The 21,595-nt window shown below is 39.5% G+C and overlaps 1 protein-coding gene across 2 annotated transcripts in view; it reads left to right on the top strand.

Moving 5' to 3' along the window:
* epha3 (eph receptor A3) overlaps window positions 1-21,595 on the top strand; it is a 108,065-nt gene that overhangs the window by 69,882 nt on the left and 16,588 nt on the right. The window contains exons 8-15 of one of the 2 annotated variants that reach the window (XM_046053692.1): window positions 203-305; window positions 768-832; window positions 2,445-2,570; window positions 6,586-6,771; window positions 10,064-10,125; window positions 12,252-12,461; window positions 14,984-15,133; window positions 15,810-16,003. In XM_046053692.1, coding sequence (XP_045909648.1) covers window positions 203-305; window positions 768-832; window positions 2,445-2,570; window positions 6,586-6,771; window positions 10,064-10,125; window positions 12,252-12,461; window positions 14,984-15,133; window positions 15,810-16,003 — 1,096 coding nt within the window. Of the gene's footprint in view, window positions 1-199; window positions 306-767; window positions 833-2,444; window positions 2,571-6,585; window positions 6,772-10,063; window positions 10,126-12,251; window positions 12,462-14,983; window positions 15,134-15,809; window positions 16,004-21,595 lie in introns of both variants that reach the window. The other variant, XM_046053693.1, reaches the window with a different exon arrangement.

Raw genomic sequence — 21,595 nt, 5'->3', positions numbered from 1 at the left:
GGTGACCTCAGAGAAACTTGTACTTTTAATAACCTCATATGGTAAAGGAATATATTCTATTAAATCAAATTAATATTTCATATTGATAATATACATGTCGTAAGTGAAGTAGGACTGCAAGATATGTAATGAGTGCATTTTAATGAGTTTGTTATTTAAAAAAAACACTGCTCATTACTTGCTGCTGTCTGTCTTTTAGCAGCCTTCTCCATCTCCAGTGAGAGCAGCCAGGTTGTTCTGATTGCCATTTCCTCTGCTGTGGCCATCATTCTGCTCACTGTGCTGCTCTATGTCTTGATTGGCAGGTCTGTCCACCATTCACTTGACTTGAGTATTTTCTCCTCCAATCACAGTTATTCTTTTCTGTCTCTCTGTGTGTGTATTTTTCAAAATACAAAACCATTTAACTGTTCACAACACATCCTACGAATTTTATTCTATTTTATTCGATTCTATTTCTCCTCTGTAATTCCTATCTATTATGAAGTATGTGTGTGTGTGTGTGTGTGTGTGTGTGTGTGTGTGTGTGTGGCTGAAGTTGGCAGTCAGAGAGAGTATAAATCCATGGCTCATTATAAGACTTACTGCTCCTCTCTTGCCTTATAACAGCTGGGATTACACACACACACACACACATACACACACACACAGACACACACACACACACAAACGCAGACACATAGCTCTTGCTAGCGTCCAAGCTGGGCCAATGGTCTCATTGGGTGATGTGGCACTACTTATGACCTTTTTTATGTTTGGATTGGCAGGTTTTGTTGCCACAGCAAATCCAAACATCCTGATGAGAAAAGACTGCACTTTGGTAACGGCCACTGTAAGTACTGGACTCTGTTTTCCCGACATTGGTTTTGTCTATCCTTTCTGCACTTTACTATTCACTGAGTAGAAATACAACTAGGTAGTTACATTATAGATAGTTTGATAGTTACAATCAGGGAGATGTTTTCACACACCAATTTCCAAGCTAGAAGTGGTTTCCCCTTTTACTTCGGTTCGTTTGGTCATATGAGAAGACAGTAATCGGACCGAGACCATGTTGAGAAGGAGGTTTCTCGGTCCATTTGCAAACCAATCCTAGAGGCTTCATTTGGAAAGGGAACAAGTTCAGGCTGTTCTCCCAGCCAGCTACAGCAAGTACTGAGACTTAAGGTTCAAACATTCTCTTATTATAGTGTTTACTCCAGAGAAAAGTCCTTTCCATTGATACATTTTTTTAACCAGTTGCAAAAAAAGTCTCACTCACATGACTCTGGACCAATGTGTAAAATAGCCAAAGTAACAACATATCCCCTGATGTGGATAAACATACATAAACATAGTTGGACGACAGGTTTAAAGAAATATCCTATATCTATCTCTCATTTTCAAATCCACCTTGCTCTCTCTGTGTTGCTTGTTCTCCTTTATTCGTATACAATGTGCTATTTATTATGGATACTCCTACTCTTAACCTTGACCGAGGTATTGACCCCCCAACTCCCCAGACACTCAAATGCAGCTGTCTGCTGCTTTATGAATAGTTTGGATGGTCAAATACACAGCATAAATTTGTCCACAGGGACTCATAAAGTACAACTTTATTACTTAAGGGATAGGTTCACTTTTTTAAAGTTTTTCTTAAATTAATATGTTTTTTGGTCACTGTGATTGTTCGTCATGCTCATACTAGCTGTAAAGCAACATAAGTTTTCTTTCTATGCAAAAGCGTATTCTCAAGATTAGCCAAAGCTAATATGATGCTCTGACAAATCATGTATCTTCTAAAGTTACTTTAGTCTTTTTGGTCCAGTTTCCCTCTTTGTCTTACTATCCCTCCACCACAGTTAAGCAAAGAAACACTGTCTGAGAAAAAATAAAGAGCAACTTTTGCTAAAATGTGAACCTACCCTTTGACAAACTGTCTTTATGCTGATTTGATTTAGTTTATCACTTTATATCTTTATATTTGTATCTCACAAAAATGTTAAGTTATTCTTTGTTAGTTTATTTGTGTTTGCATTACAAATAAGCTGCACATTGCCGACTGTCTGTGCATCTGGCTATGAATGTCCTGATTGGGATTAACTTAAACAAACTTTTCTATTTGGAGGTATGCCATATTGTTCAACTTTGCAGCATCTGTAAGCCGCTGTTATTCTAACACATGATTTACTCCTGTTGCAAGTCCATACTGACCTGTTACTTGAAGGAAATTCTTCACCCAAACTCCATTATTGAGACAATGAAACTACATCATCTTCAGAGTTGTTGTGCAGTGTTCGGTGTAAACAATAGACTTATCATCACTTATCATCAATATGTTTTATATCTCTGTTTGTCATAGTAAAGCTGAGGACTAGCAAGTTCGTTTGTCCTGAGAAAGTCATTCCAATGTTGTACATGTAGAGACACAGATTACTAATGTTACCTTCTATCTGGTGCTGCAGTGCGTCTGCCGGGTATCAGGACCTATGTAGACCCCCACACATATGAGGACCCGAGCCAGGCTGTGCACGAGTTTGCTAAGGAGCTGGATGCCTCCTGCATCGCCATCGATAAAGTGGTGGGAGCAGGTGAGAACGGACAAAGGAAACACTTGACCAGAGTTTGCTGCATACACAGAAGCTAAATTCAACTTTGCAAAATGATGCATTTAGTTTATTATAATGCTAACGTTCTTTGGGAACAAGACTGTTGTAGATAGCTTTAATTAGAATATTTAGTGAACGTCGCTGTCTACTTAAAATTCTCTGAATATTAACAATTAACTATAACCTCATTGATTAAACTAGGGACATAAATTATAATAAATCAGCTCACGGGTTTACTAGGGTCATCAAAGAAAAAATTTATCAGTGCAGAAAATATAACTACTAAAATGTTATTCCACATAAAAAAAGCCGTGATGGATTGGTGACCTGTCCGGGGTGTACCACGCCTTTCGCCCGATGTCAGCTGGGATTGGCTCCAGCCCCCCACGACCCTGTATGCAGGATAAGCAGTTGACGATTGATGGATGGATGAACATAAAAAAAAGCGTACTAGAAAGTACATTAAGAGAAATAGATGGTTTCTTCCTCTCCCTAACCACTTCTTTCTGACTCTCACCTCATACTATCTTACCCTTTCACACTCTATTTAAATGACAAAGACACACCAAGTGCTCAACCACATATAGAAAATGTTAAGTGCATGTAGAGTTCCCACATATCTACATTTTCATCGCAGCAGGCTACATTGTGCCATATACTGCACAGCTGGGAGTGAGAGGCATTTAATGCCCCAGCTTGAGGTCCCTTCTTTTCAGCCCTCCTCTATGATGGAGGGAGAGATGGTGAAATTAGAAAGTGTCCTGCTCACCTTCAGTTGGTTCATTTCTACCTTTCCACTCTTTCCTACCTTCATTTTTTTTCTTTTTATTTCCCATAGGAAATTACCTGATGCTCTAATTCTGAACTCAGTCTAATGATCACAACAGTGAAAAAAGAGCTTCCTCTCCTCAGGTACTCTGATAACTTGAGCAGAAGTGCAGATGGGAGGGTAACGCATTGTGATTCATGTAGAGTGCAGGCAGAATAGATGGAGACTAAAGGACAGAGCACATAACAGCATGCCGGTCTCCAGAGTCCCACCAGCCCTCCACACTGTAAAGCTGTCAGGACAGCCAGAAAGTCTAATACCTGACTCCACACTGGACTCTGCTGCACTCCGCAATGCATTTTTATAGTACATAGCAAAGTCAATGCATATCAATCTCTATAGGGATACAATAATACATTGGTAGATATTTTTTTGTTTCTTTTTATTAGAAAAAAAATGGACAAGTAAGTGTTGTCCATTTCTGAAATGAAGCACTTGTGTTCATTGTAGAATCTATATCCAGCTATAATTTAGCATTAACCTCTTCAAATCTGTCAGACCAATGACGCATTCAATTAAATTTACATTTAATGCCACATAGCAGGTATATAGGAAAGAAAAAAATAATTAGGAGTAAATATTGTATTAATAACCATTATTATAACTATTATAATAATTGCTACTATCTGCATCGTCCTTCTAAAACCAAAATCAGTTGAACCCTAATACCATCATGCACTATACATTTATAATAGGCACAGTGCATAGCTGAGACAAAGTCTATTTACTTGAGAGTCTCTCCATTCTTACATGTTCAACATCACATTATTATGCAATAAGTATATTATTGTCTATGCTAGAAAGCAACTGTGAAATCATGAGATTTCAGGATGCAATCAGGCGGTCAACATTATATCTTACTTGGTAAGATGATGACATCTTTATTGGTAACAACAAATGTTAGATGTTAGATGATTGGAACCACTTGGGGTACACTCTCATTGGATGGTCCAATGCTTCACTTAGCTTAAGATTCACACCTTTGATTATGTATTGCTTTTCATCAAGACAAAATTGTGATTATTTTGTTAGCATTTAGCAACTAGAGCTCCCTTGAGGCATTGGCACTAACTGCTAAGTAAAAATACCAAGGTGATCAAACTTAAGTAAACAAGCTTATCATAGAATATGCAAGAAACCGTCTGTGAGAAAACTCCTTGTGTTATAGATGCTATTGTAAAGGAGGTTAGCTGGGAAGGGGACTGGGACAATCAAAACTCTCTACTCTAAATCAATTGTGAACACCAGAGGTGAACATTAAAGCCGAAGCAATGATGTAAACATTTTTGTCTGTCAGTTTAAATACAACGTACCACCCATCTGTGTGATTTTTATGAAACCATATAAGCACTCTGAACAATACACAACATACCCCAATCCCCATCTGTCTCCATTAAAAATGTTAACAAGACTTTGATCCTCTTGCCAATCGGTGATTGTGTGTTAAAAGACAAAACACATGCTCCGCTCTGCTTACATGGGTCAGACTTTAACATCAAAGTGGGATACCTATAGCTCTACTTAGAACAGGAAAGGAGCGAGTGTCCCTAATCAAGCCTTATTAGACCAAGATCTTCTTTCTCAGAGTGACCACATGAAAAGGTGCCTTGGCCTGGCTCGTTTGTCCACTGCTGAGGGCCAGAATAACAGAGCAGAGCTGGAACGAACAGGCATGCTTTTGGTATTTAGACAGGTTGTAATTATTCTGGCTTAAGTTCTTCCAGACCCCATTGCTTCAAGTCCAGGGTTTGACCCATGCTCTCTGATCCAGAGCTGCTACGGGGATTGTAGAGAGATCTGCACATGTCTTAGCTCTGACATCACCTCGTATGAGCACACTCAATATGCATATACATTAAGGAGTAAAACACACTCACACAGAAATACGTACACACAGATATACACATTCCACTCATCTTCTACAGTCCAGCCAAATCCCTGTCACCAGCTGTAACATGGCTGGCTGCCTTTGAAGTGGCCAGCTTGCCTACAAAGCTTACAGTACCTAGTGAAACACACACACAGGCACCAGGCTGAGGTAAACACACACATACCCTCGACGGCAAGGAATGCTAATTGATCTCTCCCAGAGCGGAAGTTGAGTCACGCTAAGTTTTAATGCGACACTGAAAGAAAGTTGAGGGGTCACTTTGCTGTCTGCTGACTGTGGATTCGGGTGGATCATCACTACACATTAGTCATAACACTAATAGTATAGTCATTACTATATATATATAGTTAGTGGTCATAACACTCAAATATGCAGTCTCTCCAAAATCACTGCATTTCCTGATTAATAGGAGTTGAGTAATAACAGAGGTAATTATCAAGATCCTCCTTGATTTGCAACTTCATCTTTGGCATTAAGTGGTCATTGCGTCTGTTCAAATTGTTTTCGTGACACATCAAACAGCAGTTGAACTTCTATTCTAATTCAGTGCACAAGAACTGAGCAGACTGTATTTCTGCCTCATGCTAAGCTAGCAATGCTCTCAGTGATGAAACTGGTGACTTCATGCTTCATACACTCAGAGGTTACCTGACAACAGCTAGTTTAGTAACCCAGTAAGTTGCCCTGAAGTAAATCCCTGCGGAGTTAGCTACAATAGCTAACCCAGGGGCTACGTTTTGTTTTTACTGTTGGGTGGAGTGAAAGATAAGCATTTAAAAGAATTTGTGTGACACTGGATATGTTTTGTCATAGTTTCTTCTCATAGTCCCTTCTCTACAACGGAGGTGGCAAGTGAAAAGTTAGCATTACCCACAGCTTGAATGGACACAATTAGCCTATGAGAGAAAGGCCCAGGTTGATAAATTCCAGAATTTTCTTTACACTTTAAATAAATTGCTTTTTTACACAATTAGTTCATAGTTGAACAATAACTAATTCATGAAAGATGGAAGTTCTATAGGGAATTAAAATATGAATTATCATATCTTCAATTCACACAACTTTAAGCACATGAATTGTAATCTGTCATGCATTTTCAAACAAACAAACATTTGGACCTTTCTTAGACATTTGTATATATATAAAGTTATTGATAAAGTATATCTATACCTTCATTTATACTATCATGGAACACTACAAACTCATAGCCTTGAATGTTAATCACTGTGTAGTGTTTCTATCCTGACTTGTTGCATCCTCCGTGATTTTATCTTTAGGTGAGTTTGGTGAGGTGTGCAGTGGTCGCCTAAAGCTGCCCAGCAAGAAGGAGATCTGTGTGGCCATCAAGACTCTTAAAGGAGGATACACAGACAAACAGAGGCGGGACTTCCTCGCTGAGGCATCAATCATGGGACAGTTTGACCACCCCAACATCATCAGGCTGGAGGGGGTGGTAACACGCAGTGAGTGCATCCATGACTCAAAGGCACATTAAAGGGAAGTTATTCATACACAAATAAGGTCAACTTATAGGTTATCTAACTGATCCCATTTTTATTTTTCCATTCCATATTTCATATTTAGGTGTTCACATATTTTCTTTTATATAAATGTTGATTGTTACTTAAATTAAATAAAATGAAAAACCGACATTTGTCAATGATGCTTATCAAATTAAGTTTGAACACAAGAATAAAATATGACAAAACATAATAAAATATAATAGAATAAAATAGAAGAGTATAAAATAGTACAGAGTAAGAGAAAACAGAGATAGGATTTCCATCACAGATCCGGCCTCACCAGAGAGTCTTTATGCCGATTCCGGATTTGCAATTGTCTTTGACAAATGGCTCTAAAGTGGCCGACACTTCTGTGAAGGAGCGCAGGAGTTTTATTGAGTCGCTGTGGTGTAAATCTCTGCAGATCAATGTGCTCTGATCAAAGCCTGTGTCCAAAGCGGGCATGAATCCATAAATCCATATCTCTGACTCGCTCCCCTCTGGGCCTCTTTATAAGACTATCATTAGCACACAGAAGGCCTCTTTAAAAAGGAATGACTGCAGAAAAAGGGAAATAATGAGTCTGAACTTTGTCGCTGAGAAACGGGCCTGGCCTCTATCTCTCCCTGCGGCACCGGGCTTGTTAAGTAGCTCTTCCAGTATGGTTATACTAAAGAGTAGAAAAAAATGCGTAGAGAACTTCCCTTACTTCATTGTCCTCAATTTTTGGTTCCTGTTATTTTGTCTTCCTTTCTACATTTCGACTTTTCTTGTGTAATCTAAATACTTTAATCACTCCCTGTCTTTTAATTTTCAGCCATTTGAATTTATATCAAAAGCAGTATTGCCAAAGAAAGGAATCAAAATGTTACAGCAACAGACAGGACAATCAAACCATCATGTGTTATTTGATTGATGTTCCTTCTTTTTCTGATTCTCTTTGCTTTCTTGTTATAATTTTGCATGTCAGACAACAGCTACACACAGTTAAGAAAAACAGCAAAATAATATTTCAGACAAACTTTTGATAAATTTTTTTGAGTCACCAGGAGTTATACGGCAGAATTGTAACTTAGATGTCCGAAATTATTTACATGCTATGAACTTTTGAATTTACCACATGGACGTATTGGGAGAAATATGGGATTCAAATATAATGGCAGAAAGTGAATTCATTTTAGAAAAATTAACCTTTTGTGGGACACACAAAAAGTCAAAATAACTGAAACCTTTTGTAAGGAAAGGAAACAACAAGGAGCTAGCAATACAGCTGAATTTGTTGTATTGCTGGCTCCATGTTGTTCAGCTTGGAACACAGTACATCATGAAAGTGAAAGAGTTTTTATGTGAGTAATCCCTCATCACTGAGACTATTTGTTTAATACATTTTACAGTACACCACTCTTCATATTAATGTCCAGCCAGTGAACACTGCTGCAATAACAGAGGACTGTGGTTTCATTAGCTGCTTTTAGACTAATAGGGGAAGCCCAGTATTTGGTACTATGAGTGTGTGTGTGTGTGTGTGTGTGTGTGTGTGTACATATAACATTTGGAGGGATACCCTGAACACATGTACATGAGCTGCAGCAGCATGAGAGCAGGGCATAGTTTTAGGAGGCCCATTTGATATGCTCTCGCACACACCTACACACACACACACACACACTGCTGTAGGGTGATTTATTAAGCTGCTCCTGTTAATTCTTAATAATCCTGAGACTTTCACACCCCATTTACCTTGCTGCTGCTTTTGGCTGATCCACAGGCTGCATATTTGCAGGCACAAACACACACACACACACACACACACACACACACACACACACGCACGTAGTCTTTTCTCTTCTGCTCTCACACATACACACTCACACTTGTGTTCACAGAACAAAGGGTCTTGGAGGCCTTTATCTTTGCTGCCAATGTTGAGAATACAGAGAAAGAGGGAAGGGAAGAGGGCGGAGGACAGGAGGGAGGACCGGGTGTGTGTGTTCCCGTCTGCGACTATAAAAGCCGTCCACTGGTAAACGGAGCAATCCATCACAGCCTTTTAGGGATGGGGGATGTGGGTGGAGGGTGTTTAACTGTATCTGTTTTGTTTGTTTTTTTACTGTAATTGGAAGAGAAAGTGTTGCACATATATTGAGACAATCCATGATGTTTGGGAGAGTTAAATCTCTTTTTTATACTGTGGCAAAAAAAGAAAGCCTATATGTCAAAGTGAAAACCTACATTAGAAAGTCTTTTCAGGAGAAAATTAAGAAGCAAAAAATGTTTGTTTAAATTGGGGTATGTAACCTTCATGATGATCACAAGAGTGACTCACAGGGGCATTTTGGATTGTAATAAACACCAGATCTGCTAGCCAGTCCACTATTATTATCGAAAAGTTTTATTTAGTTTTTTTCCCAATGAGACTAATAGAGAATGAGAGTAATAGTAATAGAATAGTAATGTATTTCTGTTAACAACCGATTCCATTGCCCTCTCCTCTCAGCCCTTGCCATTCCTGAATAAAACGTCTCGCCAGATGCGGGGAGGGTTCACATTAATACATGCAAGAGGGATAAAGGGAAAAGGAAAGACTGGGGTGGTGGGGAATGAGGGGCAGAGAAAAGGTAGGTTGCGAATCAAAGAAGGCAAGGGGGAGGAGGGCACATTAATCAGAATAAAATGGAGAAGAAGCATAAGGCTGGTGGGAAGTCAAGGGTGAAGCAGGGAGAACAAAGCCATCTGGGACACAAACAAGTCCTGACACTGACGCTGTTCATTTAACAATGGCTGATTTAAAGGTTTCTCAAAGAGATTTTTTTTCTTTTTCCTCGTAATAAACCTTGTGTTGGCCGTAGTCTGATCAGGTACAGATGATAGCCGGCAGTGTGGATTTACAGCCAGATCTTCCACAGAAATAAAGATGTCACACTTTGACAGCTGACCTGCCGGGGCCCTAAAACTATGATGAGGATCATTTCATTTCTGCTGAGTGTGTGTGTGTGTGTGGATGAGAGAGACAGAAAAGAGAGTAAGATCAACCTGGTCCCTATCAGGGCCCATGAATGTCTGCTTTAAGTCAAGTTACAGCCCTCCATGTTGACAACCTGACTTTCATACAAAAAAACTGATGTTGGGCTATCAGTGCCTGTTGTTTGGTGAATTGTTTGGCTGGTAGTTCTGTTGTACAGCAAACAGAAGTTGTTGTTCATACCACTGACAGGATGTGACCATAGATTGAAACCTCTCCGTTCTGTTACAGGCAAACCCGTCATGATTGTCACAGAATACATGGAGAATGGATCCCTGGACAGTTTTTTGAGAGTAAGTATTAACATGGACAAACACATGCTCGGAGTCTAAATTGCATTATAGATGCTTCATAGAGGCATACACCCTGAGGCAGTTGGGGGAACACATACTTGATAACGAGGTGAGGATTAGGAAACGCACAGCAGGGAACACCTTAATGTGGTGAAAAAAAACTGTCTGTACAACACGCGTCAGATATTGCTTTCAAACATGACACATCAGATCACTCTGTCAAGCAGTACAATAACTCTTTACTTTCACTCTTTAAAAAATGACACCTGCCTACAAAGCGTGCATATGTCAAATGCCAAACAGCTACAATTGGTTTGAACAGGCATTAAAAAACTGGATTAAAAAGTCCAATTATTTGCCCTAAAAGTGCAGGACTCTATGAAGCAGGGAATACCAATCTAGATCTTCAGTCTTCAAGCATAGATTAAATATTAATTTCTTGAAGCCCTTAAAATAAAAAACATTGCATGAAACCTTTTTCTATTTAAATAACAATAATATGTTTTGAAAATTATAGATATTTATCATTATTATTATTAATTATTATGGGACAATATGGTCTACTGGCAAATTTCCTCACTTGTTTGATTTTAGCACTTCTGACTGTTCTCCATACAGGACTTATCAAATGACAAAGTTTTATGAACTGTATCCCCACTGCTCTTCTGGCCAGGAGTGAATTTGATTCTTGCCATGTCTGCGTCTCTTAAAGAGGAATTGACCTGCGTCACTGAAATTAGCCAAAGCATAGCCAAGCCACAACATTGGCATGAAAGCATATGTACTGATGCTTGTTTTAGCCCTTTTCCACATGTGTCTGCACAGTGTCCAGACAGATGCAGGAGAAGTTCTATAGCTGTTGTTTCCTGACATTTTCTTAGAGGCCTGCACTTCATCACTGGAAATGTGTCATATGTGCAAACACACGCACACAGGCAGTGTCATAGCTTATGCATTGTAGTTTATGTCTATGTCTGTTCTGTATGTGCAAAGCTTTGAAGTGACTAAGCCAGGTGGTGCTGGCCACCAATTGCTCCAGACGAAACTGGGGGTGAGGTGGGACCGGTTGGTTTTCAATTGAAAACACACTCGTCATACGCACATCTCGCAAATGATGTGGTGTGAAGACAGGCAAACCATACTCACTCACAAGTTAAATGTGGAAGGACAAACATACAGACAGACATTCTACTTTCTAATGGTGTTTCATCATCTTAAGCGTTTGCTGTCCTCGTGTCTCCTTTGTTGAGATTTATTTCGCTTCTAGAGATATAGGATTACATAAACACTTGCCAGTGTAAACCAGTGTAAACACTCACGCTCGCCAATGCAAACTGAAGAAAATGTGTTTTGTGTTTATATCTTGTTCAGTATATATTTGAATACTGCATCTAACCACTTTGCAAACATTTTGTTCAGCTAAAAAATCCAATTGAGATTTTAAGGATTTACATTATAAACAGATTTTTTCCACAATCTTATTTGAGAAGCATTTCCATCAAGTTTTCACCTAATGTGGCTTTCTGAAGATCAACACACATATGCTTTTAAAAACCACTGAGCCCATATTTTATACCTTTCAAATTAATTTTATTGAGTGAGTAATATGTATTCATTTGTGCACGTTAAACCTTCAGTGCTTCAGTGCTAAATAATAATACTTGTCAGAGAGAGAGGAGTAGCCTTCAAAAATTATATTTAGACTCTGGGACTCTTAAACTGAAATCAGGTCAACTCAAGATAAAGGGCCCATGTGGTCATGAGATTGGCCATTACACAATACATATGAAATATGAAATAAAATAGCATCAAAGTAGTGGAACAGTAACTGGACTGATTGAAAAGAAAGCCCATTTAACTTATATATTGGTCTGATCCTAATTTCCATACATTAATGTGTCACTGACTCTGGTATTTCACAGTTGAGCTGAAGATGAGTTACATAATGTCAAAGGTGTTTTTTAAAGGTTAATGAAAATGCTGTGGATGCTAATGTAGAAAGGTTTCATTTTATGCAAATGGTGAGAAAGGTCAGACTCCTTTTGTGTTCCATACAATATATATTAAAAGTGTGGCATTAACGCTTGGACCTTTCTTTTCTCTCTTCTTCTTTTTTTTTCTTTTAGAAACATGATGCCCAGTTTACAGGCATCCAGCTGGTTGGCATGCTGCGTGGCATCGCCTCAGGCATGAAGTATCTGTCCGACATGGGCTACGTTCACCGAGACCTGGCAGCTCGGAACATCTTGGTCAACAGCAACCTGGTGTGTAAAGTGTCAGACTTCGGCCTCTCCCGAGTCCTGGAGGACGACCCGGAGGCGGCTTACACCACCAGGGTGAGCTGGAACACAGACACAATCTAAGGACATTAATGAAATGATGAACAAAGATTTTGGGCGTTGTCCTGGGGCTCACTGTTACTTTAAATACAAAGTTAAATAAAACTCCCTGAACCCAGCAATGCAACTTGGTACAGAATACATTACTCTCCCCTTTACTGTTGCCCTCAAACTGGCTACAGCATCTCTTGTTCCCTTTTTTTAATCAGAATAATTCTATTTTATCTCCAGTAAATATCAGATCAGAACAAAATAGCAGTGATGTTCTTATCTTTAAATGTGGGACTTGTACAGACCTAATAATAATGTAAATTATTATGAAATGGGCTGAACATTCAGACCTCCATCCTCTGCTCCTCTCTCTCTTTCTCTCTCTCTCTCTCTCTCTCTCTCTCTCTCTCTCTCACACACACACACACACACACACACACACACACTCTGTATACTCAGATAATCTCAGCACACAGACTCACACACACTGCGTCCCTCTTCTATTCTCCTAGCATGGCGAGGGAGAGAAACACATAAATAAAAGCAGAGTTGTGATAAGACCAACATAAATCCACAGAGCTTCGCCTCCCTGAATCACAGTACAGACATGGCAAACCATGCACCAACTGGGTCATGGAGAGGACCACTCTGAGCACAATATGCCCTGAAGGGATGCATTAAATCAATACAGAGTTGTCTTGTTTATGTGTGTGGTAAAATGCTTTGTTGGCTCATCCACCACTGCAACATTCACACCATGGGTTACGTTTTAGGTTTTATTCCAAAAGTGCATTTGGAAGCTCTACATAATTGGGTGAATTTTATCAGACAGTAAGGGGCACATTTGTCCTAAGCATAGGTGAAAAAGGGAGAACATACACCTACTTTTAAAAGCAACGTAAGTCACTTTTAGAGGTTTGTTATAATTGAAAAATGGTTTGTGCCAAGGGAACAGATTGAGACATTGATCATGCTATTTTTACATTTTCTTGCCCATTGTCTCCTGATGTATTTAATGTTTCAACCTCGGTGATGCATTTGCTTTCAGACTCCTCTTTCAATTTTTTTAGATGATGACACTATAAAACAACATGAATGGACTTGCAAATGTGCAACTTTATATACAATGTTCAGGCAAAGAAAAAGTAACATCTTAAGAGAAACCTTAAGAACAAAAACCTCAAAGTCAGTCAACCAGGTGAGGTGAGATGAGAAACAAGGGTCAACTTCTTTGTACTGAAAATATCAAAAACATTTTTTCCCTATTTGCAGTGTTTTATATTGTTTCCCTTCTTAAAGCACAAAAGTCACAAAATGAAACATTATCAGCAGGCACACCTAACCTGTACTTTTTGCAGCGTGTGTGTGTGTGTGGTCATTTACATCATACAATCCTGTGGTCTAGACCATTCGTGCAGCCCCTTTAAACACAGTATAATTTGCTGGCGGAGAATTGCTTGTCAAATAAACAGTCAGTGTGACAACGCTCCACACATGCTAGTAGCATTTCCATCCAGCCATAAACAGCCATGGAACTTTCTTTTCTAATTTTTTTTCTAGCTTCAACATTTTAGTCAAAAATCTATAGTTTTACTAGTGTTCACACACCGTTGAGTGTGTATTGTTACGTTTGTGTTTACAATGTGTCTTATACATTCCCCAGTGTTCTTTACAGATCAGACAATATAAGAGTGTGTTTTTTTAGGGGGCAGTGTGTGTGTGTGTGTGTGTGTGTGTGTGTGTGTGTGTGTGTGTGTGTGTGTGTGTGAGACTGCACAGCACCAGGCAAGAGCTGAGTGACTTGGCCGATGTCTCTGTTAGCTTTGGCTGCCACCAGCCTCCTTTCCTCAGCTCCATTTTCTTTATTTGTCCTGCTTCTCAGCTAGAATGACAAATGCAGCAGACACTACAGTGAGAGGTTATACAGGAAATTTTCGATTATGGTTTGATAAATGTGTTTCATTCTTTAAGGTTCTTCAAAATTATAACTGAATATGGGCATTATTTTTGTTATAATAAGGTTCAATGTCACTTTTATGTTACTTTCAAATCCTACATTTTAAACTTATATTTGAATGTGAATAGGTATACCTGCCAGTGTAGAAGAGCAAATTAATCAATGTGATGTTAAAAATCTCTTTTGAAGGTTTCACTGCAGGTCCTCCACACAACACAAAAAAAATATTTCAGATAACTGTAACAGTTCTGGATCTGCGGTTGAGATCAGCATGCTCAGTCTAAACCACAAAGCCCTATGGGGTTAAAGGGTTTCAGGACAGCTCAAAAAATGGTCTGAATCCTTCAGGGCATGCATTCTTTGCATATAAACCTGTGTGTATTGGGTATAATAATACATATATGCATCATGCAGTACAGAGCTGCAGTACTTTTTGTAATATTTATAACATAAAACTGGAATTAACATATGGCTGTCACCCAAGGATTTAATCTTGTGATATAGTATGTGTGATATGTGGTACTAAACTGAATGAGTGATTAATCTTTCTTTTATTTTTGCTGTCTCTCAGGGAGGTAAGATCCCCATCCGGTGGACAGCTCCAGAGGCTATTGCCTACAGGAAGTTTACATCAGCCAGTGATGCTTGGAGTTATGGCATTGTCCTCTGGGAAGTGATGTCATATGGCGAACGGCCCTACTGGGAGATGTCCAATCAGGATGTGAGTACTGCCATGTTGCCAGGTTAGCAGGTGCATCTGTGTGGTCACCCACCACTGTGGCAGTGCTGCCAGCTTTGCATTTTTGCACATATTACTGATGGAAGGTAAGTGAGGCACCAGCAACTCCTACTGATTTAGATGAGATGCAGCAGGACACTGTAGAAACATTGTTAGCACTACTTTTCAATGTCAATTGTATAAAGTAGTGTCAGGTGATGTTAAACCTTCAAAATATCAAGACCCAAATAGTGAAAAACTTGAGTTAGGGTTTGTTCTGAACAGGTCTAAAGGGGATTGGTGCATTTTATTCATTCAGAAATTGTTGTATAATTGTAGAATAATTTCATTTCATTTATTAGGATCCCCATTCAGTGAAGCAAAGACTATTTTTCCCCAGGACCCATGCAACACACAAAATTAACCCCAAACACACCACTTGACAAAACAACAAAAGATAATGCGACAAGTAGCTCCAAAAGTGCAACTAATCAAATATTTTATCACAAAGTTCAATATGTGTGATCCATCTCTACATAATTATATACTGAACATTTCCAACCAAAACCTTGATGATAAAAAGAAGTATTGTAACTACTATAGTAGAGAATATTAGATGTCGTTTTGATGCTGAACATCCATCATTTCTCAAGTCTTGCGTTTTCCTTCTTACTTGTAGGTAATAAAGGCCGTAGATGAGGGATACCGCCTCCCCCCACCTATGGACTGCCCTGCTACCCTCTACCAGCTGATGTTAGACTGCTGGCAGAAAGAGAGGAACAACCGCCCTAAGTTTGAACAGATTGTCAGCATCCTGGATAAACTCATTCGCAACCCTGGTAGCCTCAAAATTACAGCCAACACCACATCCAGGTACTTTTTTTTTTGTTTTTGTGTGTGTGTGTGTGTGTGTGTGTGTGTGCATACAGTAACAACTCACATTCTGCAGCCTGCTAAATGTGAATGAGTGACTAAGTTTCCATCCAGTTTTAGGAGATACTTTGAATCTAAAAGGCAATAACATGTAATCAGTTATGCACAATTCAGCATAATGGAATGGATGACAAAAGGACAAAGGGGTGCAGTTTTGTAATAGATTTAAATGTCTGTCTCCCTTGGTGCACTCCTGTTTGTACAGCAGCAGTAGACTAGTAGTACAGCAGGAGCTTGGCATAAAAATTGCCTTCCTGCTTTCTGTGCAGGGGGATACATCAAAATTAGCTTGAGTTATCACAACCTCCCCCTTTATTTATGTACAACAATTAATTATTTTCAGCTTTCTTTTGTTCATGCCAAAGATGCTCAGAAGTCACTGAGCTAGAGTCCAAGTCAAGTCTCAAGTGACTCGTGGTTTTAATGAATGTTGTATCACCTGCTGCGTTCAATCCAGGCTGCTTATAAAACTGCATAGTTATAAGGGATTCTGTAACTGTAACCTGTTTTTCACTTATAGAGCACAACCATGTAATGTGCAATGCAATTAATGACTTATTAACTAGCCTACTGTAAGTCAACACACACCCCAGACTGTCAAACCAGTGTAACGTTAAAACTAAATAAAACTGTAATGTTACATGATCAACAATAAACCTGTAACCTGTTTGCAGCCAGCGTTAATAATTAATGTGATGGCAGCCAGCAGGACGTAAATGATTACGTTAATCGATCACCACAAATTTGGCAAGTAAACAAACGCTCGTTCATCTTTTCATAACGAACCAGTCGGAGTTAACCTCTCGTAGGTCGTATCTTAAGCAAGAAGCAAGCTAACGTTAGATGGCCAATGCTGAGCTAAACATGTTTACTAACCTCAGGTTACAAACCTATTTTGCGTTCTGCGCTTGTTGTATGAAGTTTTAAAGCCAAAGTTCATGATGAATGGCACAGCAGCTGCCAGTGTTTGTTGTCCTCTCTCACGTGTGGCCGCGCGCAGCAGATACTACGTGTTACATAGGTAGATTAGAAATAACGGAGTGAGGGGAATAACAGCAAGCTCATTAGACATTTCCTAAAAAGTCTGAAATCTTTCGTGGAAGAGTCACGAGTCAAGTCTGAAGTCACTGTGTGTGCAACTTAAGTCCCCATCTCTGGTTTATGCAGTCTAATATCATTTTCCCTTCTATTTTTTCACTTGTTCATATGTTACATTTGTTCCTCCTTTTTACTTTCCCTCACGCTTTACTTTTGTGTTGCGACCACCATTCCCTTCCAGGGGGCCATGGGGAAGTAGGGCAACCCATGTACAGTTGTCAATTCTGAGCAGGGAGGGGGACAGGCGCTGGGTCTGCATCAGACAGCCACGGTATTATGGAGATGTCAAAGCTCATAACATTGACTAATGATTTCTTAAGAAAGTGAAAATAGGTCCCTTGGAGTTTGCATGTAATTTCCCTGATTGGCTTTTAACACCGGGCGAGCACAGGCTGGCTGACGGAGACGGCTGTAGTGATTTATGAGAACTGTGTGTGCATGTGTGTATCTGTGTGTGTGTGTGTGTGTGTGTGTGTGTTGGCGGCAGTTGCACAGCATGAGCAGCTGCACTCAGCTCCCTACACCTCGTTTGTCTCAGGGCTGTCCTGGCTGGCTAATGGAGCACCCCCTCCTCCACAAAGCCTAGACCAAAGCTTAGGACCAGAGTAGAGCATCTGGAGGCTTCAGGGGTGGGACCTGGTCAGAGTTTACTGTCACTGCATGTGGATGGAGAGGGACTGGGGTCAGTGGGCCAAGGTTGGCTGTCAGAGACTAATTATGGGGCAACAGGAGCCCAGTCAGGCTTTGAGGTCACTGTCTATCCTACTGGCTTTACACTGTGTCTAAAACATGTGAGATCACAGGTTATCTTGTTTTCAAACTGAAAAATGTGTTTCCTTACAACAAAACATGGGAAGGGCTGCAACCAAAGTGGGAGAATACAATTAGTACTCCCTCTAAATGCATGTCAACCAATGTTAATTTGCAATGGTCAGTAATGCACTGCTACAGACATAGTTTGGGCTTTTTACATAATAAAGTTTTTCACCATGCCACAAAAGGCTAAATTAGTAATGACAAGCCTCTGTGAGCCTTTAGCTACAAATCAAATATGTTACAGTATTCCTTTCTGTAATTTATTCATTTTCAGTAGTTAGGGCTGGGCTGGAAATTGGTGTGGAACAAGAGCTAACCTGGACTGGACTGGGACCATGGCTGGAAATGGAACTGAGCTGCGATCAGTGTCTGTGTGGATCTTGGCCTGTAGGTCAAGGTTGGGACTGGGAATGGAAATGGAAATAAGTTTTCTATTAGTGTAAGGAAACCAGTTTATGGAAGGAATGCAGATATTTATGCAAAGTCTAGTCTTTTATAAGGATATAAAAAGGCAGATAATAGGGCTACACCATCAAAATGTGTAAACCGAGTAAGTGGAGAAGAACAGAAAACTGGTACATGAGCATTGCAGATACAGTGCATTGAAGATCAATACTTGTTACACTACATGTTAAAATGTAAGGAAATTGTGTCAAAAGATCTACCTAAAACTCTGCGTGCTTGACTGTAATCAAATCAAAATGTCACACTTTTATCAGTTTAGGTTAATAGCTTCCCTCAGACCACCTGAGTAGTATTGATTAAAACAACATCATATCCATCACATCCAACAGGGGCAGTGGATACCAAATGGCCACATATTAAAATTCCAATTCAAAGGCCTGACATTGGCCTCATACAGTATCTCAGTCTTACCTCTCCCAGTGACACCCTGGGAATAGTCCCAGTAACTCAGTAAGAGGTTTATTCCTCCCTCTCTGTCCTGCCCACATGTATCTGTTCAAGCTCTTCTCCTCAACCTCGCTCCTCCCTTGAGAGCTCTAAAAACAAGAGACTACACCGCCCTGGTTATTTGGAGGTCAAAAGAATGAAAGATAGAGCAGAAAAGGGGAAGGGAAAGAATACGAGAAGGGGTTAGACTTTATTCTTTCTCCGGTGTATTTATACTTCCTTCTGTTCCAGCGAGTGTTTTCTGCATTCTTTTATAGTGTTAAGTCCATGAGGGGTTTTGAAACCCCCCTCTGCCGTAAGATGCTTTCTTTTCTCTTTATTTTCCCCTTCATCACATCCCTCTTTTTCTCTTTTTTCTCCAATCATCTTGTCTCTTGAGTTGCTGTGAGATGTTGCTGAAAATGTAACAACAAAAGGAACAAAGAAAATGATAAGGGAGGGGAAACAAGGTTATTTGCAGTTTATCTCTCAGAAGAGACAGGAGAGTGGAAAGGAAAGCAGAGGATAAAGGGGGAGATGAGATCAGAGGAGAAAAAGTAGAAGAGGAGTGGAGAGGAGAGGAGATGATCAATAATCCTCCAAATAAGATGAAAATTCTTATTCTGACAAAGTTATAATGTTAGGCATTCTGATCATGACAAATTTTACATTTAAATAAAAAAAAGTAACAAATGTTTTTGCGCTTCTTTTTCTCATAAAAATAGTTCCAGTGTCCTCTCAGGGAGATTCATACACTTCCATCTTTTCCACTCATGCATACCACCCCCACCTTCCAGCCCCCGATTCCTCCCTTCTCCTACAAACCGGTCTCTCCAGGGGGTCCTGGGGGGCCCTCAGCATTTTGACAGTCCTCTGATCTGGCAGGAAAAGACTCAATCATTGTAACAACACCCACTCCACTGCCTCAAATGCATCTTTTTTCTCCATTTTTTTCTGTCTCTGTTTGAGATATCATCTCGCTTTTCATCTCTCTATATGAACCACTTTGTTAGCTTAGTATGGTGTTTTTGTCATTGTTGCTTGACTTTTTATTGCAACATTCTTTTGATCGTATATTGCTTCAGCACAATAGGTGTAGAGACTGCTTACAATTTACCAGTGCAGTAAGGTACCTATTATCTCCAACAGGAGGGAAAAACAACAAAAGAAAAACTAGTTGCACTGATAAGAATATTTACCACTAAACTAAAAAAAATTTTTAATCGCCATTTTTCACAATAAGAGCATACATAAATGTTAACAAATAAGAGCATATGTGGCTATACATACTACTCACTCCACCATAAATTTTTTTAAAATTATTATTATAAGATGATGATTTGAGCAAATTGAGGCTACATTTTGTTTGGAGTAGTGGACATAAAATGTCTCCTCCACCACTTTCAAGCAAAAAACTTTATTTGAGATAAGAGGTAGTTATATAAATGGTGATTTTATACAAAACATCCCAAGAGAATTGAGGAACTGTGTATTCATGGTTTATTTAAACTTTGTTATTGTACATAGGCCCTATATTCCTTTGAATTCCAATGCAGATTTTACCAAAAAGACTATATGCTGCTAAAGTCCCCTATATTTGTTAAAAAAAAAAGAAATTACTAAAAGAAAATGTTACAGTCAAAGCTTTTTCCCCTGCCATATGAAATTACACCTTCCTAACTCCCTGCAGGTACACTAACCTTGGGGAATATTTCCCAGAACACACAAAGGGGCTCTAACCCTCCCTGCCAATCCAAATCAGTCAAGCGGAGGTGGACTTCCTGGTATTCTAATGAGTTTATTTACAAGGCTATGAATAGTATTCCCCGAGGGAGAACTACCTTTTTTTTCTGTTCTGTCCTGCCTTGTTCATGAGGCTCTATTCCCTTGTGTGTGTGTATGTGTGTGCCTGTCTTGACGCAGGTGCCTTTGTCTACTCTGCAAGACAGGTGCAGTGTGTCCTTATAAAAAAAGAGTGCCTTTGCAACCCACTTTTAAATGCCACTCACAATACAGCAATAAACACCAAAAAAATGCTCTTACTAATCCCTTATTTGGCTATTGTTTGATTGGCCACTGTGTTTTGAGTACCACTTTGACTAAATGTAGTTTGACCTGGTTTCCCATTTCCTGCCTAACAGTCTACCACATTTGTATAAGACACAGCATAGTGACATCAGAGATTAGACACCAATAATAAAAAAAATAGCTTTCTTTGTCATCTTCAGCCTCCCCTTCACTCTCCTCTCTTGCTCTCTGTACGTCTTTCTACCTCTCTCATCCTTACTCCCGCCCCATCTTCGGGAACCATCAATCAGAGCAAGTCAGAACAGTGCCTGCAGCCTTTCCTTCACCCTCCACTGTTGATTGAGCACTCTAAAGCCCAACGCAGTGCATTTAATTTGATTTAATCCAATAGAAACCATCAAGTCTAATCAAATCAAATATTGCATTTTGCCGCATGGCACATGTACTGTAGGAAACTGTAATGACTTCAGACAGAAACTGATGCCGCTTTTGTTAGTAATCTTGTTCTTGAATATGTTAAATATATTATGAAAATATTTTGTGTGACGGTTTGATTTCCCCCCTGTATTGAAAGCCCAAAGGCATTGTGCAGGTTTACTGTATGCAACAGACACATGAGGCCAGTCTGTGTATGTATGTATGTGTGTGTGTGTGTGTGTGTGTGTGTGTGTGTGTGTGTGTGTGTGTGTGTAATGCGTC

This window comes from Micropterus dolomieu, linkage group LG07 (genome assembly GCF_021292245.1).
Source record: "Micropterus dolomieu isolate WLL.071019.BEF.003 ecotype Adirondacks linkage group LG07, ASM2129224v1, whole genome shotgun sequence".
NCBI lineage: Eukaryota > Metazoa > Chordata > Actinopteri > Centrarchiformes > Centrarchidae > Micropterus > Micropterus dolomieu.
This window is presented reverse-complemented; position numbering and strand designations above follow the sequence as displayed.